The 26,959-nt window shown below is 39.7% G+C and overlaps 1 protein-coding gene across 1 annotated transcript in view; it reads right to left on the bottom strand.

Moving 5' to 3' along the window:
* The window catches only part of LOC109959665 (voltage-dependent N-type calcium channel subunit alpha-1B-like), a 163,498-nt gene that overhangs the window by 55,874 nt on the left and 80,665 nt on the right, over nt 1–26,959 (bottom strand). The window contains 18 exon segments of the mRNA XM_020599203.1: nt 2,793–2,813; nt 7,255–7,266; nt 7,661–7,767; nt 10,391–10,450; nt 10,740–10,869; nt 12,779–12,899; nt 13,593–13,786; nt 14,493–15,281; nt 16,192–16,227; nt 20,922–20,987; nt 21,745–21,851; nt 23,105–23,172; nt 23,329–23,446; nt 23,534–23,606; nt 24,177–24,308; nt 24,384–24,496; nt 24,669–24,781; nt 26,298–26,513. Coding sequence (XP_020454859.1) covers nt 2,793–2,813; nt 7,255–7,266; nt 7,661–7,767; nt 10,391–10,450; nt 10,740–10,869; nt 12,779–12,899; nt 13,593–13,786; nt 14,493–15,281; nt 16,192–16,227; nt 20,922–20,987; nt 21,745–21,851; nt 23,105–23,172; nt 23,329–23,446; nt 23,534–23,606; nt 24,177–24,308; nt 24,384–24,496; nt 24,669–24,781; nt 26,298–26,513 — 2,476 coding nt within the window.

Raw genomic sequence — 26,959 nt, 5'->3', positions numbered from 1 at the left:
ATCCTGTCTATACCTTCACACACACACAGTGACTTCTGTCAGCCCTGGAGCCGGGACAGTCTGCGCATGTGTTTCTTTACGGGGTCACATCAGGTTCAGTGTGAGTCTCTTTAAGTCAGAGGTTTGTGAACCAACAGACAATGTTAAAAAATTATTGGGAGAGCACATTTTATAACCGAAGTTATACGCTCACACATTTTTTTGTTTGGGATTAAAGTTATCAATAGAACACGTACTTTGATCGGTACAGAGAGATGGTGTTCTTGAAGGTGTTCATTTTTGAGATATCTCACATTAAGCACACTGCTGGTTTTAAATGATTTTTCGATGGATGAATTCTGTGAACCCATTCTTAAGGTCAGTGCCCAAACATCTTGACTGTACATGAGAGATGGAACATAAATCAACTGATAACTGAGAGCTTCATCTTGAGACTCAACCCCCTTTTCATCACATCAGTCTGGTACAGTAGTACAGTGCCCGCATTAATACTGATGCAGCACCATTATAATACACCTGTCAATTAGGCCAGTTGAAGAAAGATAACAGTGGCAACAGTGTAATGTACAGTATCTACTCTTTAATGTCTCCTTTTAGAACATTTTCTGACATTAAATATAGGGAACAGTTCTAAATGTTAATACAAGCTCTTTAGAAACCCCCAAAGAACAGTGGACTCCACTTTGAGAAGCAGTGCAATTAGCTATGGGGTGATAAACAGCATGGCATCCATGTAATATTATGATCTAGTTTCTGTCTTTCCCTGTGGCCTTATGAGTTCCCTTTACTCCAATCACAACCACATACAACAGCTTCCATGCTCTGATGATAGTCTGGCAGGTGTTTACAGAGACATACAATAGGGCTGGTGTTTTTAAACTACACACTCACACACTGAAGAGGGCTAGAGAAACAACCTCATAGTAGATATTCTGAAAGGTTTCAGAAGAATAGCCCTCAACACCCAGATATAGTCAGGATACAAGGGATAAAATATGACAAAAGCCTGTTAGACACTTAGGGAGATGTGAAGGTTCAAATGATGACACTGGGCTCAGATGTGGCTGAAGCCACAGCTGTTCATTTTCCTGGACTGACAACAAAGCTGGACCCTCTTTCATCACTCTCAAGCCTGCTGTCATTCTACCTCCACTACACACCCAGAGTCTGTCTGTCTCTCTCTCTGCCCCCATGATTTAAAGGATGGGTTCCGATTATTTTCAAGTTTGTCTTAATGGACTACTTATATAATAATATAAGGATAATCACCTTTATTTGGCCAAATATGTTACACACAAGCCATCTGCAGCACCAACGGCTCTAACCATTGGGGGCAACTTTGGGGTTCAGTGTCTTGCCCAGTGACACTTCAACACGTGGACTGCAGGCACCGAGATTCAAACCTCCAGTTGGGAGACAGCTGCTCTACCCACTGAACCACAGTCACCCCCAATGCGGACATTGATTAAGTAATAAGCTCCTCGTTCCACAAAAGGTATGAAGCAACTATTCTGTAAAGATGTTTTCAAACTGAATGTGAACCACATGGTGGAACAAATGCATATTATGCCCATGCACAGGCGCTAGTGGGAATTGGCCCTAGGCAACAAAAATGCACTCACACAAGTTGAAAAGGTTTCATAATGAGTCTGATGTACAACACACATTGGGACTGACAGCTAATCCAGCTGTGCCACTGTCATCAGAAATTTGATGTTGCTTCAGATGATGAGTCAGAAGAAAGGTTGTCTCATTTCATTAAAAGTGTGTTTCCTCAACTCTTCTCTCCTCACATTATTTCCTTGCATCTCTTCCTTGCATCTTATGTGGGATGGATGGCGTAAGAATAAGACCATAGAAATTAAAAGAATATGTCTGATTTATGTGTTGCGCTCCCCAATTACTGTAGTGGCAGGGTGGTACTGAAGAGCACTCTCTTCTGAAGAACCACTAACTACTAAATCTGAACACATGGCTTCTCATGGTTGGACTTTTATTTGAAGCTTCCTCCCAGAAACCAGTGGGTTTCCTTCTTCCAAAACACACACTGTTGATAAATCAGTGTGTCAGAAGCACAGTTTTTTTCTTACTCATCTTTACATAACATTGTATTCACTAGGCCTTTCTCAGTCTTCATAAAAACAAAAATAAATGTGTTTTTCTAACCTGCTTTGTGTGATTCATTCTCATTCATTTACCTCCTACCATCACTGACTGCTGTTACTGAGGTACTTCATGTTGCTAAGTTACAAAGGAGGGAAATTCAGTGTAAACAGGTCTTCCCTCCTGTGAAAAACTATAGATTGACCAACATAAGAGAAAAAACACAGTTTTAAGACACGATTCCTTGTAAATGTAAATTACAAGATGTAATATAAAGACTTTAAAATTACCCTTTTGATTTTCAGTGGTTATTACTAAAACTGGAAATGATTAAAATAATTATCCATGTCATTAAAAACCCATTATAGATGTTATGACCTAGAAAATAGAAAATAAAAATAGAAAGTGCTAAGTTTGATATCCATTCAAAAGGGCAATAAAGTATTTTGGAATGAAATGGCTAAAAACCATCAGTGGTTTTGGAAGGCAGAGGCAGGTTTCAGTTGAAAGCTGTCAGACAAAGATTGTATTAAAAAGGCATTTGATGTATTTTATACATAAAGCTGATCTAAGCATAAAAGCAAGGGTGGTTAGAGAGGGCTGGATTGGTGGGAAAAGGGGTGGGGTAAGGTATGGGTATGGGGCGGGGCTGGGGGTGGGGGTCAGGGTGGCATAGGGAGGTTCCCCACCTGGTCACACCTTGTTGCGTTCTACTTGGGGGAAAACAGTGGTAAAACAAGGTACAGCAGATTTATGCTTCACACACACAAACAAAATAAAGCATATGTTTGCATCATATGACAACACAGTTTCTATTAATGAAAACAGATGTAAAATTATATGTAAATATATTTTGGTTGGTAGCAGACAACTAGATAAATCCCAGTAAAGAATAGGCTCCACAATGGATTCAAATACAGTGTATCAGGCCATATGAGGAGAAAATAGTAGGTGTGATTGGAACTGAATGTGCCTGTTATTTTAGGAGGCAGCCTATCATTGAAGTAACACACAAATCAAGACCTTTGGCAATTAACACAGGCACTTGCTCAGCACTTGTTCTGGAAGTGCACACTGCTACAATTTCTCTGTCTCAACCAAAACATCAAAGAGAAAGAGCAAATGCCAACAAAACAGGCCTCTTGGGAGATTCTCTAATTACTGATACTGATAATTACAATAAAATGATAGAAATATCATCCCAGCTCTGAAAACCGGGTTATCACTAGCATCTGAAGCTGACATTAAAAGGCATGGTTGCAGTTTGCAGCATGAAATGTGAAATGCCCAAAAAAGCTGCAGACTGAGCTCAGCACTTGAGAGGTTCCAGTAGGTGAGATGACAGAGTCACAGATTTATCTTACATGGGAATGCTATGGTTTGATGTCCTTGTCACAGGAAGTCAATCAGATGGAAGGCAGGCAGAATGAGCTCTGGAGACATGCTTGGTGAGTGAATGACAGCTGTCAGTCAAACTGACTGCAACTGTAACTGCCGAAACAGAAGTGACCTGGAGCCAAAAAGCCCTCGCAAATAATTTGTTTGAGTTTGATTTAATCTCAGGACTTGATGCGAAATAACTCAGAATCACAGCCAAGGAGATCCAGAGGGTTCAATATTAAATAAATAATTGAGACATTATGAAAAATCAAAAGTAAATACACACACATAAACTATAACTGTAAAACTTAAAATATGGAATGTCTTTAAACTTAGCTTTTTATTATCAAATGGTATTTCCTGCCTCGTATCACAATCAGAGAGATTACAGGAGATCAATTTAATTCAATGCCATTATTCTACTATGTCCTTTTAAAGAATATTGAAATAAACTGGTTGGACTGACTGTTCACTAAGCCTTGCCCCCTCACTGATCTTGCACAGCCCATATGCAGCTTGCCATGACAACTGTGGTAGAGATAACACTCAGAATCCTTAGTAACAATTGATTATTGTTTTCAGGCAGAACTAATAGAAACAGAAATAGAAAGCCATGAGGCTGTGGAAACAATCTCCAGCTTACTTTTTAATGTTTCAAGCTGACTTGGTTTAAAGTGAGAATATTGTAAAAGAGTCCTAAATTTGCTATCTACAGTCATGGCCAAAATATTGGCACCCCTGCATTTTGTAAGATAACACATCACTTCTCCCAGAAAACTGTTGCAATCACAAAGTCTTTGGCATTTTCGTGTTTCTTTCTTTTGTTTGTATTGGAACAACACAAAAAGCAGAGAAAAAAGTCAAATCCGATCCATTCCACACAGAACTACAAAAATGGAGTGGACAGAATTATTGACACCATCAACTTAATACTTGGTTGCACACCTTCTGGACAAAATAACTGAAATCAATCACTTCCTGTAACCATCAGTGACTTTCTTCCACATCTCTACTGGAATTCTAGACCACTCTTCTTTTGCCAACTGCTCCAGGTCTCTCACATTTGAAGGCTTCCTTCTCCCAGCTGCTGTTTTGAGATCTCTCCACATGTGCTCTATGGGATTTAGATCTGGACTCATCGCTGGCCATTTCAGAACTCTCCAGCTCATTGTCTGAAACCATTTCTGGTGCTTTCTGACACTGGGCCCTACATTGTGCCCCAGAATTCATTAGTAGTCTTCAGATTTCATAATGCCATAATGCCAAAGTCAAGAAATCCAGAGCCTGAAGCAGCAAAGCAGCCCCAAAACAACAGTGAACCTCCACCGTTTTTGACTGTAGGGACTCTGTTCTTTTCTTTGAAGGCCTCATTTCATTTTCTGAAAACAGTAGAATGATGTGCTCGACCAAAAAGCTCTGTTTAAGTCTCATTTGTCCACAGGACATTCTTCCAGAAGGGCTGTGGCTTCTTCAGGTCAGTTTTGACAAACTATAGTCTGGATTTTTTATGTTCCTGTGTCAGCAGTGGGGGCCCCTTGGGTCTCCTACCATAGTGTCCCTTGTCATTCAGATGGTGACAGTGCGAGCTAACACTGTTGCACCCTGTGCCTGCAGGTCAGCTTGGATTTGTTTGGAAATTGATGGAGGTTCTTTATCGTTCATTGCAATCCATCGATTATTCTTGTCTTTCGTCCACATCCAGGGAGATTAGCTACAGAGCCATGGGCTGTAAACGTCTTGACAATGTCGTGCACAGTGGACACAGGAACAGCCAGATCTCTGGAGATGGACTTGCAGCCTTGAGACTGTCCAGGCTTTTCCACTATTGTGCTTCTCAAATCCTCAGACAATTCTTTGCTCTTCTTTCTTTTCTCCATGCTCAGTGTGGTCCACACCACACAAAGGTGGAGTCAGCTACTTTTTTGTGTTGTTCCAATGCAAACAAAAGAAAGAAACATGAGAATACTAAAGAATTTGTGATTGCAACAGTTTTCTGGTAGAAGTGGTGTGTTATCTGAAAGAAATGTAGGGGTGCCAATATTTTTGGCCATGACTGTATTAACATCCAGGACCAGCATCGACATAGTTAGCAATATACTGTACTGTAGTTGTGCCAGTCTTGAATAGGAGTTTTTGGCATAAGCTGTAACCACACAATTTAATGTCCAGTAGTTAGCTCTGTAGTGCTGTAGCTAGTTAATGATATAACTCCTTATAAATAGTGCTACTGTAGGTCACTGGGTGGTTAGCATCATTTCATAGTGTCTTATTTATTTAATACTGAACATTTACCCAAGTTGTCTGTCTCTGGAAGTACTGTATAAGAATTTCATTCATGAAACAGTATTCACAAGTGCTGTTCAGCACAGGTTTGGAACCGAACCATATAAACATATTCCTGACTGCAGGATGATGCTTAGTCAAACAGATACTGTACATGTTAAATAGGATAGTGTAGAACACACTGCATGTAAGTGGAGGTGATGTGACAGTATAGTCATAGGGCAGCATTAAAAATCCTAAAGTTAGCAGCACACAGTACACGTCATTCAGTCTATCAGTCTAATCGAATGCATCTATACGCATGCTCAGATCACAGAGAAGATGGTTATTCCCTGAGACATACTCATGTCCTCTGGCAGCAGCTTGCTTGTTACAGTAAGTGAGCCTCTGGTGAATTAGAAAGAGAGAATGTGAAAATGATGGTATCATTCCAGTCCAGGCAAAGTGGTGATCAAAGTATCTCCCATCAGAAGCTTGGGGAAGATAAGGATGATGACCACACAGGTGACATGCCCCTGTGCAGCAGATGAGAGCATGGAGGAACGACCTTCAGCCAAGCACGTGACGGTCAAGTACAGGAAGGTCTAGATGGATTGCAAGATGGGAATATGTCCCAGACACAACAGAGCACACTGCAAAAAGTCCCATCCTCACAAGCAATTTCACTTCATATACTGCATGTCTTACAGTCTTGTAAAGGAAAAATACACTTGTGCAGCTGATGTTGATATATCTTGTCATTCTGACATGACTTTGCTGTTTGACTCTTTCTACGATTAACATAATCGACAATGGCACAAAAAGAAATCAGTGATGATGAGGTGATTTCCTACTTTACACTAGAATTTAAATGTAGTTTCTATACGTGTTGTGTATTGAGGAAAATGAAATGTCATGATTTAATTCAAGGCATATAGGAAATGACTGAAGTACAGGTGCACGGCTTTATATTTGTATCTCAATTGTGAATGACGAGACATTTGGAACAGAGAAAGATTTTTTTTCTTTGCAATTCTTCTTTGCCTATAATTTCTCAACAAAATTTTTCTTATCTGTGTACAACTTTCACATTTTCATTTCTGTACTTGTGAATGTCAAAGATCTGAAGCACAAATAAAATTCCATACAGTACACAGAAAAGGTTTAGTTAAATCCAACACGCATATTTGTAAAATAAGTACTGGAATTCACTAAACAACTAAGCCAAATGATGTTTGTTGTAATTTAAAGGAATATTCATTCATGTTTACTTAACAGCAGTAACAAACAATGGTATCTTGTATACAATAGAGACGCACTGCTCATACTATGAAATGTCCTTGAAGAAAACCTGCCATAGATACACTTCAAGAAGTAAGACTGAATATGTGAGGAAATTACTTGTTTTTGCAGTGTAAGCCATGTATGTTTTCTCTCTCACATACAGTACATACAGTAACACAGATAATGACAATTCAAGCAAGATGGGAGAGGTAGAGGAGGTATTACCCCATGAAGCTCCTTCAAAACGACCCCAGGACAGAAACAGGGACAGGATCATGTCAATAAACACACTGCACAACACTCACACATGCACCTGAATTATAATACAGTTGCAACAGTAGAACTATCACATAAAAGACTGTCACCTGAAAACACCATACTGGTGTTTACATTTTATAATTCTAGCTCTCTGAATAACTAAATGATAACTAAATGAAATTATGCCCTGCAGCTGGTTCTGTGGGTTTAGAGTTAGTCCAAATTACACATGGAATTCCTCATTGAAGTTTGGCATATTGTATATACACCTGACACATCTGATGTATCTTCCACATCTGATGTTCAGGTGCAGCAGCTTACAAATTGGAGACATCTTTTTTAAGAACAGAAAGGTAAGAGTTGTTGAACTTACGAAAACGCAAAAGCCACCAGCGCCCCACTGACAACTATGAAGTCCAGAATGTTCCACAGGTCTCTGAAGTAGGATCCAGGATGAAGCAGCAGGCCCAGGTCCACCATCTAAACCAAATACGACAGTTATATTAGTTTTTTTAATGATTTGTTTTATTTCAATTTATTTTGTGCTGGGGTTTTTTTGTATTTATTTCAAACTGCCTTAATTCTAACACTGACATATGCTATGAAGCCTCCAAAAGACAAGTCTGTTAAATATTACAAATGATTATCATATACAGTAACTTTTTATGGTTGATGATTATTGACTATTAGCTAATGACTGACTATTAGCTAATGACTGCCCTTAGAAAATATTATGAAGGTCTTTTAAAACTGACCACCTGGATTTGGACCAATTTCAATTCCCAACTTTAATCTAGAAAAAAATGATATATAGATAATGAGAAGTTGCATTATGGCTATGAATACTGGAAGGACACTCAGACCTGATGGCCTACTCACAGAAATGTATACAAAGTTCTCAGTGCTCAGATGGACCAAGACTGTCCCACTTAATATCACTTTATGGTACAGACAGATCAAGAGTACCTTACTCCATGAAGAAGACCAAGAATATGGTCTGCTTTGAAGGAGGACAATGGGGTGTTTCTGAAAGTCTGGTCACCCTTTTAGATTATCTATCAACAGATCTAAGGACTATAAAAGGGTTAGTGCTCCTTTGTGTAGAGTCCCCTGTAATCTTAGAAATTCAGTGAGGTACGGTACAATAAGGTATTTGATTGATCACTAGATATGCATAAGTATTTGGGACTGGAGAATTTTGTTTGTATATTTGTTAGGTTTTGTTTTTATTTTGTTTCTTTGTGGGTGTTGTACACTCTTATGTGAATTATTTGTTGACAAAACCTAATGAAAAATTTTATTTAACACACATAGGCTGTTGGACATATTGTTTGCTAAACAAGAGTGCTCAGAGAGCCCACGTACCTCCCTAAGGCACATATGGGTTTCCTGTGAAAAATGAGCTCCAGAACAACACAAAATGTGTCCTAGAGTCTTTGATCTAGTTCAGATCTGGATCATCTGAACATTTCAGGGTTTGGTCTTCACTATAGGCCGAGTTATGGCAGAAAATATGCGTTAGATGGGGTTTTCAATGTTAATTTTGAAATTTGGTCTGGTGACAGACATTGCTACTTTAGGTATGTGTGTTAAATTTCAAACAAAATATGATTTTGAAAACTTCTGGCAGAGATATGATTTTTTTTATTTGCACTATGTTATTATTATTTTTTGTGATCTTGACCTTTTTCAGCCAAAATCTAATCACTTCTAGGGTTGATCCCCACCAGTGTCTGTACCAAGTATGGTGATGATCCATGCAGCCGTTTGTCCGTAATCCTGCTGACCAAAATCCCATGAAACACACTGTCGCACTGGGAGACACGTTTTTGTTAACAAGAATGTGCGAGCACACCCACCCACCCACACACACACACACACACCAAGAACCAAAACCATAACCTCCTTGGTGGAGGTAAAAATATGCCAGAGAATCAGCGCCATGCAGTCCTGTCATTAGATACTGAAAAAGCTTTTGACAAGCCTGAATGGCAATACCTTTTGATTCTTTAAAAGATCTGAACTAGGGGAACCAGATTATTTTATCTTATCATATATACTGAACAAGTAAGAGAAACTGGATCAAACAACCAAGTTTCAATGCCCATTAACCTTTCTAGATCCACACACTAGGGCTGTCTTTTGTTGACTTTATTATTGTTATTTGCTCCTGAACCCCTGGCCATGGCAATTCATCAGTCACCTAAAATCATACTGTAGCTGTAATAATAAGTAAGACAGAACACTGTTTCTTTTCATAGATATGGGTTTGTTTGTGATAAACCTAATAACCTGAAATTAATCTAAAATTAATCTCAGTTAAAATGTCTTATTATTCTTAGATAAATAAGAGGGAGAAACACCTCAGTCAACCGGACTTAGATTTCTAGATCGAAGACGTTTCACCTCTCCTCCAAGAGGCTTCATCAGTTCTCATCAGATTTTTTCTAAGGTTTTTTCAGTTTACTATGACCTGGATGACTGAGAATCTGCACAGACATGAAACACCTCAATCTTTAAACAGTCTGCTAATGCCTCAAAAGTACCTACTTCTTTAAGAATCAGTATAATACCTGACATTTAAAACATTATATTAATATACTATGTCCCCGGTGAAAGAAATAGGAGATGCTTCAAAGATATGGAACTCAAAGCATATTTTTAAATAGGATTCTCATTATTATTATTATTATTATTATATATTACGCCTTATTATAATCTAAAAGGCAGTATACAGTATTAGTCTGGCATGAGGACTGTACTTTTTAAAATGAAATGCCATATGGGATTCAAACACTGGATAAAAAAGGACAAAGTAAAATAAAAGACCTGCAACCAAGATATGTACTTTGATACCATTCCAACAAATTAGTAAATAAATATGGCCTTCCTAAGAAACATGTCGGAACCCTCACCATCTAGTTTTGTGATATAGTACGGTACTATTTCCGTTTCTAATTCCCTTTCATATCTGTCTACATGGAAGAATGATGTTCAGCTGTACTGTAGAAGACTTGGAGGAGACATGCCTCCTGCTATTGGGAAAGTGGAGGAAGGTGTTTGCAAAGGTTTGTTCTGTTGACCTAAAAATTAAAATGTTTACCTTGATCACCATTTCAAAAGTGAAAACACCAGTGAAAGCATAGTCCAGATATTTCAGCACCTGAAAAAAAAGAAACTGATTTAGTACTACATATGTGCAGTATATACTATACGTATAATCCAGTGTATCATTTCGGTTGGTAGCTGTGTGCACAACATGTGCTAGCATATAGCACAGAATCAATGATCTACCAGGCAAAGATACTAGTGTTCTCATTACTTAACGAGTTAGTTTAACTAGCATCAAAACTCCATGCTAGATAGAAAATAATTTAAAAGAGAAATACTTCTTATCTCCGTTATTGAAATATTCTGTGTAGTCATGTATTTATATGTGCACTGTGTCTCACGTTGTTGCGAGGGGCATTTGCCCAGACAGGGTCCTCTGCTGCCAAAGCAATACTGCTCATAGCAATGACAACTAGGATGCACATCTCAAAGTAACGCAGAGTCACGATGTAGTGACATAGCCGCCTCACCCTGAGGAGAGAGAGGAAGGGACATATGGGTGCGGGGGGAGAGAAAAACAGAGATATAGCATGGATTATGCTGTCTCTGTAAAGCAAGTATTCCATAAAAGCAGGCTCCTATTAACTAGATCTTCACCAGACAAAAATGATTTTAAAAAGCCAAATCTAAAAGCTAAACACTAAATACAGCACATTTTTGCTTTTTTGTACAAGTACACATAGGAAATGTAGTTTACTATTGTAGTTTCCAAGAACCTGGGTGTATATCTTTACTTTATTCTGGATTAATTTATCCTTAATGTTTGTGATAATGGTGAATGTCAGTAGGAGAGCAACCACAGAGGGGAGGTGGACTGGAAGTAGTAGTTCAATACACTAGCACCCACTGCGATATAGAATTTGGAGATCTCAGGTTGGGACATGATGATGTGCTAGTTTATAGATAGGAAATAAATGAGTTGATATCACAGAGGGAAGACACAGCAACAGAACAAAAATTAGATCAAAGCCCTGGTTTTCACCCGAACTTGCTCCAGCCATGCATCTGTAGTGCCCTCAAATCCATGGAATATCTTGAAGAGACATTTTGAAGAGATGTTTTATTCTGAGGAACTCAGAATATTCAGAATTAATAACTAACTTTGATTTCCAGGCACTGAGGAGCAGAATGTCTCCTCACCGACCCCCCAGTGCATAGACCAGACTCTGCTTTGTGTTTCCCAGACAGTTGTAGCTGTAAGGCCTTATCACACCATCCTTTGCAAATAAAAAAAAATCAAAAGGCCTTGCCTCGTTTCCATGACTACAAGGGACAAACAACTCCTTGTGACTTTTACTGCATTAGAATACACAATTTCAACTCCACATCTGACTTCCAAGACAGTAAAGTATGAAGGTGCCACACTCGCCAGACAGCTGGTCTCTGCTTATCTCTTCCTTCCCAAGAGAACAGGCACACCTGGAGTGTGGGCTCTTCCCCAGAGCTTGCAACTGTTACAAAAAAGTGCTTGTGATTTGTCTTTTTCCTTTCCTCTATAATAATAATAACATATTTTGGGGATTTGAGAATGTGAAATTATGGTAGCCATAGGTTGTGTGAAATGTCTAAACAGGTTCAGAAATGTTTTAGTAAAGCTGATGATTTCTGGGGTGGCACAGTGACATGGTGGTTAACACTGTTGCCTCAGTCCAGCATGGACAAGAACCCTTAATGCAAGACCTGTAAATATACCTTGTACATATAGATCTGTTAAATGCATCTAGACTATATACACAATTGTAAATCAGCGTTCTTCTTCACCATTGTTTGTAATCTTCCAGTTTCACGGCAGTCATATGATAGAGCGTCATCAACATGCCCACTAGCTCGTTGTGAATACTCCAGACAGAGGTGGCCAATTCTAGTCCTCGAGGGCCACTGTCCTGCTTGTTTTCCAACTATCCCTGCCTGATCTGCTGCTGATTACCTGGCTCAGGTGTGTTCAGTCAGTCAGAAGCTGGAAGATACCAGTTCACTTTATCTTTCCTCACTCCACTTTCATCTAAGATGGTATCTTCCAGTTTACCTGATTACCTGAGCCCGGTAATCAGCAGCAGATCAGGCAGGGATAGTTGGAAAACAAGCAGGACAGCGGCCCTCGAGGACTGGAATTGGCCACCCCTGCTCCAGACTATACACAGCTGTTTTCTTAAATGGGTTTGCTCAGATTTCACACAGACTTTGTGTTAGGGAGCTGGCAGAGTAATGTCCGCTTAAAAGTCAAGTCAACTGACTGACTGTGTTCTCACATACAGCTCCTCTGGGTAATGTCTAGATAATTTCAGGGTTCCAGTGCATGTGTGAAAAGGGCTTAACTAACTAAGGTGGAGGTCCCACAATGAAGCAAAAAATTGGGCAATGTACAGCAGAGGTGACTCACGGATTGGTTTGTCCAAAGATGAACATGGAACTGTAAGGCAGGATGGGTTTGGGTCCACTTTGACCTAGATCCTCCAGAGTCTTCTCAGTCATGGGCATTGTCTCACAGTCAATACTGTTCACTGTGAAGACAGACAGCAATAATCTCAGACATGGCAGAGTCAATTGAATAACAATCCCCTTAATCATCCCATTTAATTTGCTGTCCTGAAAACATTATCAGAAAACAAATATCTTCTTCCACCTCGTCTAGGTGCAGTCTGTACAGTGAAAGATTATTTATTGTTATCATTTAACAGAGGTTAGGCTGTCCAGTCAGAAACCCGATAGTGGAAGACGGTGAAATGTTTTTAGTGTAGGTGTGTTTTGTTTTAATGTACATGTCATGTGTTACACATTTCTGATTTGTAAATAGTTCATTAAAATATTTTCCCATGGTAATATTCATCCCCTGTCTAAAGGCAAAGACCTGATGAATATCTATATATGCCTTCTAACACCTATTTTATTTTGCTTCCTGGGGTGACTGGGGTTCTAATAATGTCAGATTACATGATGTGATGTAATCTGACACCCATGGGGCATCTACACAAAAACAAACTGCATGTGCAAACAGCAGACACTCATCTGTTTAAGAAACAGATCACCTTGCTCTGTTCAAATTAAATGGCTCTCTTCTGTATTCAACACTTTAATTCAATACTTTTTAAGTACTCAATCATTTAACTGTGACTATGTCCAGAGACCTTCAATATAATGGCTGGGATGGAAGTAGCCATAGAAGAGCCATATTATGTGTGCACATTGGTACTGACTTTGTATGAGGGTGGTCTCCCCAGGTGGGGAGGTAATAGTCACAGGAGGAATTTGGACGGAGGTTTGGCCAGTTCGTCTGACGTTCCTCTGGTTGTCTGAGTCCTCTGGTCGGTCAGGAGGCCGGTTAGTCCCCCCAGGCCCCTGCTGGGGAGACATGGCTAGGGACTCGCCCTCTGAGTCACCAAACCTGTCCCTATAACAGAGATAGCATCTGAGATATTAATATATAGTATATTCTCAAAAAATATCTCATGCTTGTAGATTGTGCTAGTTGGCACCACTGTCTGTGACATTTTTTGTGAACTGATGGAGCCATGTAAACATTTAAAGACTAATATAAACAGCATTAATATTGGGGGGTCACTGTAAAATGACTGAATGAATTTTATTAGTTTTATTGTAAATCATGATGCAAACCTTGGATGCGGTGTGGCTCGACATCGAGGTGGCTGGTTGTTGTCAGTTAGTACTCTGGTTGCTGGTGATAATGAAGTGAATTAATCTATTGTGGATGGATGGTGCTGAGTGTGTGGATACCAGTAAATAAGAGATAGATCTGGGACACACTACTGAGCCATCTCTGTGTCGTGGGTCAGACTCAAACCACCTGATGACCCTGTATTATTGGCTGAAGCTAAAGCTTTCTTTTTCATAGCTTATGTTATTAACCAATAGTCCTCAGCCCCTCTGACATACATCAGGCCAAGTCAAATCCAATACACTTGAGGACAGACCTAAAATATGTGTGACTGGCCTTTCAGACCACAAGGCATCATAGAAAAGATATGAAAAGCTACCTAAATTTGAATTTGTAACTACTATTAGTACAAATGAACTTGTCCTGCAAAGTCATAGTTCAGAAAAAAGAGTTTTGACCATGCAGAAATTCAGATTTTTACCTGTGTCTATGGGTCTTCTCCCTCTCGTTGGACTCATCTCCTTCAACTGTGGATTGGCCCCTGGATCCATGAGTCCGATGTCTCCTCCTCTCTGTATTGGCACCATTGTCTCCTCTGGAATTCCTATCCCCATCCTTGTTCGAAGAATGTCCATCTTTGTGCCGGGACCTTCGCTCTCCCCTCCCTCCACTATTCACTGTCCCGTTGCCCCCTCGGGACTGCCGGTGGGAATGATGATGATGATGCTCTCTCTCGCTTGTGACTCCTCCACCTCCGCTGTCATCAACTGAGCTCTGATGATGATGCTTCCTGCCTCCCTCTCGGCTATGGGACCTCTCACTTTTCCCCTCTTTGCCCCGGCTACTGTCATGGTCTTTGGAGCGGCTGTGATGGATGTGGTGCCTACCTTCTTTAGTGGTATCACCATTATCATTTGTCTCCTCTTTCATTCTGGCCCGGTCCCTGTCTCTGTGGTGGTGGTGGTGGCAGGGCTGGTGAGGCACAGAAGGAGGGTCAGCAGCAGCCACAGCCTCCTCTGACATGCAGGGCTTGTGACGGTGGTGCTGGTGGCCACCAAGGAAAGGCCCATCACAGGGCTCAACAAGTAGTGGCCGGTCATGGTGGGTCTTCATGTCTGGCCGGATGTGAAGCGCTGAGGACAGGCGGAGACGCTCCTCAGGCTCCAACTCACTATACAAAGCCTCGCAACTTGCCCGATTCTGCCTCCTCAGCTGATTGGCCCTCTGCTCCCACACTGACATGGTCTTCACTGACTTCTGCTGCTCCTTACTAGGGGAGGGGCAGAAGAACCAGAGAAATCATAACCAACCACTGATATTACAATAGCAAAATATTTTTCTAAACTCTTTACTTTGATGTTATTGCCAAGGTTTTGTCAACTGTTTGTATTCTACAGTAAGGATATGAGCATTTCCAATGAACATACCGACAGGCATGGTTTCCTTTGAGGTGTGACACATTCAGTATGTACTGTATGTACACTATACTTTATGACCTCTTGGCATATAAAATCAGCAGTATATTTCATTTTACATCTCATGATAGCACACATAGTCCCTACATGCTGCATGAGTTACATTATGACCAAGGTGTAATGGAGTTTTCAACAGCAAATCACTGGGTCCATTTATCACAGTCTACTGTGTAGAGCCATCTTCCATGGATATGCCTGAACAAAGGCCAAGCATGGCCATGTTACCATGCTTTGACATTCTTTTTTCTGTCAATGTCTGTGTACAGTACTTCAAAATGACCAAATGCATGCACTTTTTATACTATGTGAACTACAGTATAAACAGTGCTATCGCTGCCCTTGATTTTATGGTGTTGACTTTATGGTGGTAAAATGCCATTTCTTAATGTGGCATTATAAATTAAAAAAACATTATTTCATGTTCCCAATTCTTCATCATCCTGGGGTTGCACTGTCCATACTCACCTTCAATATACAGTACAGCATGTAAAACGCTAAGAGCAAGCACACTGTACTCTTTAAGAGCTCCTGCTATGAGGTGGATGAGCAACATGGGAGAGAAATGCCCAAAACATAGTGTGCATGACAAGAAAGCAGGGAGACTCTGTTTTATTTATGTGGTCTTGCTTTCAAGGATGTACAGTATGTTTGTAATGCATGGAATCATAATCATCAACCACCTTGCTAGCAGGTGGTTGAGTTTACCTCAGGAAGTGATGGACTGGAGTGTAGCCATAACTCCTACAAACACATAAAGGGAGCAACGTTGAAACAAACAGAGCAAGAGAAGAAACAAGTTACAGACAGAAGTACAGTGGGGACAAATAAACTTCAAAAATTGACAGGAGGAGAAATGTACAGGGAAGATGCAAAATCATACAAAACTCCAAGAAGACAATGGGAACAGGAAATAAAAATATTTAACACTGAATATACACTTGTGCTACTACAGTGTTAAATAGCTATGGAATGTTTGACTTGTTAGTACTGTAGTTCTCATTCATAGTCTATAGGTGAATCCCAATTAACTAAATGCATTCCCTGTTTCCCTCACTTGCATCTTTTCCTTGCGGCTTATTACTGCCAGTGTAAGATGAAAGAAAAAGGACAAACTGCAAGGAGAGATAAATGAGGAAGCATGCTTTAATTGACATGTCACGTCCTTTCCTCCAATCCTTCATCCAATCACAAACTGATTTCCAATAAGTGGGCATGCCAATTGGTAGCCTTGGTTATAGCACCTTCAGGCAGCCTCCTCATTCCTCGCCCCTCAGAGCAGAAATAAGAGCTTTGGGGCGTCCTTCATCATGGCGGACTGGAACAACTTCCAGGTCAAGTGGGAATCAAGGACCAAGGACCAATAACGGAATTGGAATTCACCTTTTGTTTCAGTGTTTCACAAATGCTTCCTTGAATATTGAGCTATCTCACTTCTGCTACTCAGAGAACAGGTGTAATGCAGGTAACCTAAGGCTGCATGTCATATCATTTCTTTTGATATCTCACTATGGCAGTGGGGTGGGTGAGGCAATCTCATATTGTGACATATCACCTATATTCCTGCGAGAACCAGGGTTATACAAGTAACTGGAGAAACAGAGCTTGACTCATAATCCAGTTACAGGAGATATCTGTGACTTTGTAATTGGTGTGTGTATGTAGGCCTATCTGATATTGAAATTTACATCTCAGAGAATCCAGTCAGAGTCAAGCACTGGAGTTACAGCAAATTGGCACTACTAATTCTATTTTTCGCCTTTGTTTCAGTGAAGTGTGCATTGGAAAATCTATCCAATCTGTCCATCTCAGTTGTTTGAGCAAAGAAACTTGTGAAACTTGTGAGGTGTTTTTAAGGATTTACATCTTCAACTGGAACAAATGGAATTGAGAGTCACAAATCGAGTTAGGAAGTCAGAAAGCATTGTGAAATAGATTAAGACATTGCGAGTTTTAGTCTTTTATTGTGATTTGTTGACAGTAAAAAAAAATGTTGAATTCTAGCTTGGTTTCTTTATTGAGTGTTTTTACTTGTAACAGTTTTACATGCAACAAAAACGTTAAATTAAGTCTTACTAACTTAATAACCATGGAGATCTTGTAGAAGCCTTTCAAGTAACATTTCATTTGGTCATCAAATGCACATACAGTGGTCATGTAAAAATGCATTGTTTACTCAAATACAACAATCACAAAACTACATTCCTTACATTTTACTGCACCATTTCCAAAAATTGTTGCAGCACCAGCAATTCACATTCTTCTTTAGGCTGCTACAGTTTCTGTGATATTCAAGCTTTGCTGCCAGCAGCAAGAAGGGGTTTATTATCTTAGTCCCAGCTGAGCTCACACATCATCACTCCCCAATTAAAAAGCAGCTCTAGGGCACATTGTTGTTTGGAAAATTCTGTAGGTCTACAGCTAAAAGACAGAATTAGTGGTTTTACTTGGCTTTAAATGCTACTTTCAGTACATTGAATCCTCTCTTGAGGACTTGTTTGGCCTATAATTTCATCTGTATGAATTTTAGTTTAAAGAAATTAAGGCTTGTTGACATTTTTCTTACTGTCAAAAAAATCACAATAAAAGACTAAAACTCGCAATGTCTTAATCTATTTCACAATGCTTTCTGACTTCCTAACTCGATTTGTGACTCTCAATTCCATTTGTTCCAGTTGAAGATGTAAATCCTTAAAAACACCTCACAAGTTTCATTAAAAAGGCTCAATAATTTCCTAAAACATCTGGTCCCTGTAGCTGTTAACAAACATTACTCAAACAGGAAAACAGTGCATTTGTTGGGGACTATATTCAGCGTCAGATCTGTACACATCTGGTGCTCCAAGTACTTGGGGCAGCAGGACAATGTATGTGGGACTGCAACTATGGCTTATAAAAACTACATTCATATACAAACAAACTGCAATGGCAAATACATTTTTTGGAAATGTAAACTCTGACCAGATTCTGTTTTCCTTTAAATGACTGTAATAAAGATATGTGGTTAGTCTGCATATTTGGCATTTGGCAAGTCACAAATATAAATGTATTTGTTTTCACCAGAATATCTGATTTTGCAGCACAACATCCACCTGGAGTGGCTACAGCCTTATTGAACATTTAGGTAACACTTTACTGTACGGTACAGAAAACTGTGTACAAGTGAAGAACACATGAAGAATGATCTGTGTCGTTCCTAAGTACTACCCTAATAACTTCTAATGTAGGACTCTACTAGAAAACCGACTGGGAGATGCCACGTCAGTGAATCATTAGGTAATGATTACTTCAGAATTATGCTTAAGTCGATCTTACTCCCCATTTTCTTTGCGACTTGTTCTTAATTACCTGCCATTCAAACATTGTAGGGTGTAAAATAGTAACCACTCATTCATTACGCATTACTTGAACATGTTATTTTTGTGAAACCTTAAATACTCATACATCATATTGATTAGTTAGCCTATGAAGTAGCCCCACTACCTCATCTGTTGTTATGCGGCCCCCTCATCTCTCCAGTACCTGTACAACTTGTATCCTTCTCAGGCAGTGATCCGTTCTGTTAAGTAGTTACTCAGTAGTCCCCCATTACTTCATAATTACTTCATTATTACACACCATTTATGTGTTCCCTCAAGTAAAATGATGCATCGCAATGAGTACTCAGTAGTATTTTATTACTTGATGATTGCCTCATCATTACATACCATTTATATGTCCCCTCAAGTGAGGTGACACCTAACACTAGTTAGATTACTCAGTAGTACTTCATTACTTCATGATTCACATTACATAGCATTAATTAGTCATTTTGAACGTCACAGATCCTTCCTCATGTGCTAGTCACTCGTTCCCTAGTAACTATGCACATTTTTATGTATCGTATCTTAAACTGTTACCAACTGTTAGATGGTTAATGCTTATGCGCTCACAGCACTTGGTTATGGTTTAGGAAAGATTGTGGTTTAGTAAAAAAAATGTTAACAATAATTTTACATGTTTGTTTATCTTCAACTAAACTATGCGCTTTTCCTAACCTTAGACAAAGCGTTTTTGTTGCTTAAAGCTAATCGCCAATGGGACTCTAGCGTGACAGTTGTGTCCATTGTATGCCTGCCAACCACCCCAGCCATCTCCTGGCAACAGCCCTGCTGTTAATAAAAGCAGTGCTTCAGTCATTCAATGAAAATGTTGGCTGTGAACACAAGTGATTATGGTTCCTACAAAGCAAAAAAGCACAATCTGTAGGAAACAAGATTGTGGACTGTGTTGTGTGTGCGTTCTAGTACTTGCTATATAGTGAGGACCAAAAAAGTATTTTTTGCTACAGAGGACATTTTAAATGTATCATATTTTATTAATCCCCACAGGGAAATTTCTTACTGACTGTGGCACTATCAGTCATTGCTTGGCCACCAGGGCTAACTAGGGGCTCAGTATCTTGCCCAATAACTCTTCGAGTTGTGGACTTGGGAGACCGGGAATTCAACTACCAACCTTCCGACTGGAGACAATGCTCTACGTCCTCAGCCAAAGCCGCCCTTTCACTTTTGGAAAGTAAGGGCATTTTTGCTGGTTCTCACTTTGTTAAGCACCTTTATGGGGGTAAACACTTGGTTTTAGGGGTCAGGTTGGAATTAGGTTTAGTGTTAGGGTCAGGGTTAGGCATGTAGTTCTGATCGTTAAGGTAAGGGGCTAGTGAATGCATTATGATAATGAGTGTCCTCACAAAGATAAAAGCACAAGTGTGCGTGTGTGTGTGTGTGTGTGCGTGCCTTCTGGTGAACAAAAAACATGTTATCTTCCAGTGCAACATTGTGTTTTGGGGCATTGTTGATAGTATGACAAAATGTAGAATTTTTCCTGCTTTACCAAGCTTCAAAAACCCACGTTTTATCTCACTACAAACCATTCTGAAAATAAATAAGAAACTCAGCAACTACTCTGTCTATATCTAGGTCACTCGGCATCTGTCTATCTGTCTCCTGAGTTAACATGGCAATATTAACATACAATACATATTTATAACCAATATGAGAAATGAATCACTGCTGCAAATGAACACAATGGACACAAACATTATGAAAAATGATATCTTGAATTTTTCTAAATGAGAGGTGCAGACACTCAAAACAGTGATTCTCAGACATGTGGATATTGATCACAAGCAGTCAGATAGAGCATTATGAGCATTGACAGACACTTGGGATACTTGTCTTTCCAAGGTCAATACAAAGAAAAGAACACAGGAATGGAAATATAAAAACCCACGCAGCTCTACACACGCAGAAGAGATACCATGTTCCTTTCGACAATTCACACAGAAGAATGACATAATGATGACACCAGAATAACACAGGGTTTAGCAGCAGGAGTGGGATGAAATAAGGGCAATGGGAGGATTTAAGAATGAATGGAGAATAACTGTAATAACTCACAGTGAGTTAACGCTGCAGATGGATGAGCTGCTAGAGTGCACGTTACCTCGACTGCGTGTTAGAAAACTGCACATGCACAAAACAAAAATTGGGGAGGGGGAACATCATATAGGATGAAGTCAGAGAAACAGCCAGACACCATGTGACATTTCTCTGTCTCTTCTGTCCCTTAGCATCGCATCACATTTCAATGTAATGGGCAGTCAAAGCTGAGAAACACAAGACAGAGACTGAACCAGAAAGAAAATGTCACACAAATGGGCCGTCAGGTACACGGGGACAGCAAGATTCTGTAAATCTGTTTTCACTTTATTCACGTTTGTATTAAAATGAGCAAAGGAAACACTCCACATACGTTTGAAAGAAGGCGGTTAGACTGAAATCTACAAACAAGCAAAATTAGTAATTAGTGATGTGAAAGACAAATTGAATTTGTAAAGCTGGTTTGGACAAAAAACTGTCAAACTGTACTATTTGACTAAATGTTGAGATCAGTACCAAAACACAATAATACTGGAGCCCTGTGTGTATTATTATATTCAAATATTGAATGTTTCAGTCATCAAGCTAATCTGGGCATTAAACAATGAAAGAGGATGGGTGGAAATAACATTAAAATTCTCTCAATGTGGGCCCTCCAGAGAAATGTGTGCTGACTTTTTAGTGAACTGGTCTTTAGCAAGTCTGATGAGTTAGCTATAGAACAAAGGTACCTAGAATTCCTGTGTGTCTTTCCTGTCTGTGTATGTTGACTGATAAAGTAAAAGAACAGAGACTTCAGAAAGTTGGAGCAAAGAAGAGTATAAAGAAGAGGCTGACTTACGCTGTTATGGAAATGTTAGCGGCTGACATGGGGCTGACCTCCTTTACCTCCTTGGCCTTCTGGAGGGCGAGTTTCTTATTGATGGCCTCCTCTTGCTCCTCTTCATCCTGGACAGTATGTGCAAGAAAATACATACATACAGTAGATAAAGCCAGTGTTTTTAAAGGTTGGGGCCTTAATGTAACATTACAATGACCCTTATCTGTGCAGCACAGTTGGTTATTTTCAACCAGAAGATCTACTAGATCTGAGCATTCAGGAACGTTTAGCTGATGTGTGGTCCCTGAAGCATGCTGACTAAGAAATGTGAAAAAGGGGCTATTTTTGGTCACTGGCCAGTCAGTCACAGTCCCATACTGTATGTCCTCCAGAAAATTGCAAAATCTTGCATTTATCTAAACGATAGCCACAACTATATTTGAAACAAACTGTGATGAATTCAAAATGTTGACTTATTGAATTCAGTATATTGCATATTTCCAAATTCTTTTTCATTCACTATTTTCTTAGCCACTTCCCATGTTTATACTGACAGTGAAATTCAACACTGCACATCATGTTTCATATTAAGTTTACTGGGTCTGATCCTGCCTTTTCCTGGTAAGCCTTTCATGTGAAAACTCAGCAGCTGAGCAGCGATTGATAAAAAGAAGGCAACATGAATGCAAGTGGAATTAATTGCTGTATTAAAACAGAAGAGAAGGTGAGAGCAGCAGGCTGGTGAGCCTGTAGTAGTGTAGTAAAGAGTAGGTAGGCAGTAGGTAGTGCTGTGGAAGTGTAGATGATACTGAATTATTGTAAACTACTGTATTATAGAAGAGCCCCTCTGAGTTTTACCCAGCCTTTATTACCAACTGACCTTTATTTGTACTGGGCTATTAGTCAACACTATTTGAGGGATCAATACATTAGGGTATTGATTATCTTCCTTAGTTATGAATAAGATCTAATTAGCACTTACACACTAGGATTGGCAATTGGAAATGATGTGTACACCTAGAGGGTGCGTACAACTGGTACTTCTTAAAGATGTCACTCACATAATGGATAACAGGTTTGTCTTCAGTGGTGAGGTATTAAAAGCTGCCAGTTCATTATGTGGATTTACTGACCTGACATTCCAACAGTCATACTAAAACAGCCCCCCCCTTCTGAAGTGGGCAGTCTTATGAAAACAGTAAACCACAGTACCCTGATATCCTACCAATATTCACTGTCTCATAACATTAAAGGCCATACAGTATGCATTTGGGATTTGATTGAAGTTAAAGGACTTTTATTCATGGCTCCTGGTTTATTGATCTCCTCCTGTAAACCCCTATAAAGCCAAGATATCTCAAGCTATAAAGCAATACTGTACCTTAGTCAGCTCCTGGGCATTTGCAAGGTTGTCGACTGCAATGGCCAAGAACACGTTGAGGAGTGTGTCTGGTTATATGTGGTCTCAGGAAAAGTTGAAATGATTGATAAAGAGAGAATAAATATCAACAGTTACAGCTGTTTTTCAAATCAGTGACAAATTCTTAGACAGTGATAACTGACAGTTATACAGGTGAATCAATTTGGATCAATCGGGCAGGATACAGTTTCCAAAGAGAGTGAGAACAATGAAATAAATGGAGGAGAACATTCCCCTGTGAACACCCCCCTGTGATTCAATCCCATGGTACATGACTGCATTCCAGTCCTCCCCAGTTAGGATCTGCAGGGGAGAGACAGGCTGCTTTCTGAGTCCAGTTCAGCAGTATGAGCAGAGCAGCACGAGAAGCATGATTACATTAACCTTTACCTGGAAAACAGTGAGAATCGCTGCTGGGAATGTGTCAAAATTGGTTGTCGGTGTTTCATCTTCAAAATTAAACCTTCCAGGAGAAAACAAACAGTGTCTGAATATGATCAGGATCCAAAGCCACAACACAGTCACATTCGCTCCATCACCTACTGGAGGATGGAGCAGTTTACGGTCTTCTCCATTAGGCTACTGCAAAAATTTCCAGCACAGCATATGAGTCTGAGTGTTGAGTCTGCATGACCTCATGGCAGATCTCTGAGCATTTCTTCTTCTCAAATGGAAAAGCTACGCTAATGCTGACATTTTGCATGTCTGCCTGTCTGTCTACTGGGATCTAATTACAGTACATCTCCCCCCACTGTCTATTTTAACAGTTGTTAACTTATGAATACACAGTGAATGAGGGCTGAATCATGTTACAACATTCATGTTTCTAGAATACATGATAAGTATTTTTTTCTTAGGTTTTCCTTATTAACCCTCTAAATCTTAATATTATTTACATAAAATATAATAAAAACCAAATAATAACAGTATTATGTAAACAGAATAAAAAAGTAACATGATAATAAAACTCTCTTAAGATATCCTTGTTTTATTTCTTCATTATGAGCTGCAGAATTTGCAACAAATGACTCACTGGCCACCAAAGAGCTGCATGCCCAGCAAAGCAAAGACCACGATGAAGAGGAAGAGGAGGAACAGCAGGCTGATGATAGACTTCATGGAGTTGAGCAGAGATACCACCAGGTTCCTCAAAGAGTTCCAGTACCTACACACACAGGCACTTTAATATATATGGCATGTTCCCAGTGTTCCCAGTACACAGACATTTCTGATGACTCACTTAGTGACTTTGAAGATCCTGAGCAGTCTCAGAGCTCGTAGCACACTGATCCCAAATGAGGCCCCAGGTTTAATAGCAGCCCAGATCACCTCAAAAATACTGCCAATAATCACCTGCAAACACAGCCCAGTAAATGCAGCAGGCCTCCACAGTCTTCTTTTCTATGTATATTATCTTTTTCCTTCTGAAGCACCAGCCCTGAATTACATGTACAGCACTACACATGCTCACACTCTAAAACCCGCTGCAGATTGAACAAACTGCCAGCTGAGTAGGACGACTCACCCCAAAGTCGAAACAGTTGAATGAGGAGTGGAAGTAATTCTGTGGTCCTAGGCCATACATTTTCATAGACATCTCTGCCAGAAACAGGCCCAGGAATACAAACTCAGCCAGGTCTGTCCAGGGAGAGAGAGAAAACACACAGATCAACAGGCCAGGTTAAAAAGGGTTGATGATTACTGATGTCTGTTCAACAGTGGCTGCTGTAAATTAGACACAGAAAACGCCTGTTGTATTAGCAAATAACTCCTGTAATCTCCCATGAAGATGTGTCTTTGCTCACGTGTGTGTGTATGTAAAATGTACAATGGTACTTGCGTGATGTTTGTTTGCTCATGTGTTTCTGCAGTTTTTCCTGTTAAGGCAGGATACCAGTGTTGCTTTTTTTCTGGCTGACCAGAATTGACATTTAATAATACTACAGGTAGCTCAGTTGGCAACTTTCAAATATGACTGTGCTGAAGAGTTGTTATCAAATGACAATTTCAGGATAATAATATATGCAAACACATTAGATAACAGTAGCACCAGTATAGATAAGTCAGTTATGCAGCAATCCTAATGTGAAACTTGCTAATATTAGCCCCCTTAAGCTACTAGTATCAGACTATGTAAAACTATAGTGGTACAGTATAAACCCTGACTTTTTTCTCAGTCTCTCAACCCGATGAACAAGCAGAAGCTTGCTGAAATGTGCTGTCTTTGCCACATTGCCCACAGTTGTCTCACTGAAATCCCAGTACAAGTAAGCAGTATACAGTAAGTGTATGTTTACCCAGTCTTAAGTCATTATGCAAATGCTAGTGAATTATTGTGAAAAAGCTGAAAATAGATACTATTTTTAAATATATAATAGTATAATTAACTATGCATATGAAAATTAGTTGAGCCTTTGTAGACTAGGAGACCAAGACTGACCAGCTCCCCTTTTCACTCAGTATCTAGAGCACCGTGTGTGTGTCTGTGTGTACTTGTATGGCCTGCAGTTTGAGGACCATTTAAAATTTTAAACCATGGGAGTTAAGACATTTTGGCTGGTATTCAGTTTCTCAGACCCCTTCAAAGGACTGGTTGAGGGTCAAGACTTGACTTTTGGGTTAAGGTTAGAATTAGGTTTAGGTCAGGCTTAGGGGAAAGGTTGTGGTTAGGCATTTAGCTGTGATGGCTAAGGTTAGAGTTAGGGGCTAGGGAATGCATTATGTCAACGAATGTCCTTACAAAGATAGCTATACAAAGTGTGTGTGTGTGTTTGTGTGCATGCGTGTGTGTGTGTGTATGTGTGTGTGTGTGTGTGTGTGTGTGTGTGTGTGTGCGTGCGTGCATATGCAAAGGTAACACTGAAGTAGCAAACTTTGGGAGAAACTCTGTATTAACAGATACCCAATATTAAAGGCCAAAGAAACTTGACTGGGACATCCCTACTTTCATATGTTACATAGCTTTGCTTTAAAAATTCCTATGCAATAAAAATCATGTCAGTGGCTGAAGCCAGTGGGAGACACTGAAGACATTTTGGAGAATTTTTATTGTGTGTATAAATGGTCCAATATAATAGTACTGTTAAGATCAACAATGACACATACTGGTTTACATGATAATTACTGTATACAGTATACAACTACAGGAACTTACATAGTGCATAGGTGAGCCACTCAGGCTGGTCATAGTGTACTATGGCTACACACAGTGTGTTGAGGCCAACCAGACACAGCACAGTCCAATAGAAGCTTTGGGACTTGACCAGACGGCGGATGGTGAAGCGAATCCTCTTCTCTTTCCTCCTGAAGTAAGACGAGCTCTCGTTCTTGCTCTTCACACTGGCCCGGGCAAATGGGGACCCTGGGGGGGCAGTTGGAACAAAACATACAAAATGGCAATAAAGCTAACAAATCTAAAGCTGAGATGATCTTAAAAAAACCAAGACTGGGTTTGACTATAGTTACTATCAACCTGGTAGAGCAACACACTTGTCATTTTGAAGTTGGCACCTAAGTCCAGCCTCTAATTTTAAAGGGGAACTTTTGAAATGCACCGTAAAAAAGATGGGAAGAACCACAGGGACAAATGGACTAAATAGAATTTATTTATACATTCTCAACTGAAGGTTTTTCTTATTCATATATTCAAGCTTTAACTATGATGTAAACAAATTGAAGCCTGGCTAGATTCTTTTAGGTCACAGTGCCATGGTCTTCACTATATCCCCCTCCCTAATCCCATTATTCCTGTACTATATTAAACCTTCTGTAACTTAAATCAAGCCCAAATGTCAAGTGGGACTGGACACAAAAGGG

The sequence above is a fragment of the Monopterus albus genome, unplaced genomic scaffold (genome assembly GCF_001952655.1).
Source record: "Monopterus albus unplaced genomic scaffold, M_albus_1.0 scaffold40.1, whole genome shotgun sequence".
Lineage (NCBI taxonomy): Eukaryota > Metazoa > Chordata > Actinopteri > Synbranchiformes > Synbranchidae > Monopterus > Monopterus albus.
This window is presented reverse-complemented; position numbering and strand designations above follow the sequence as displayed.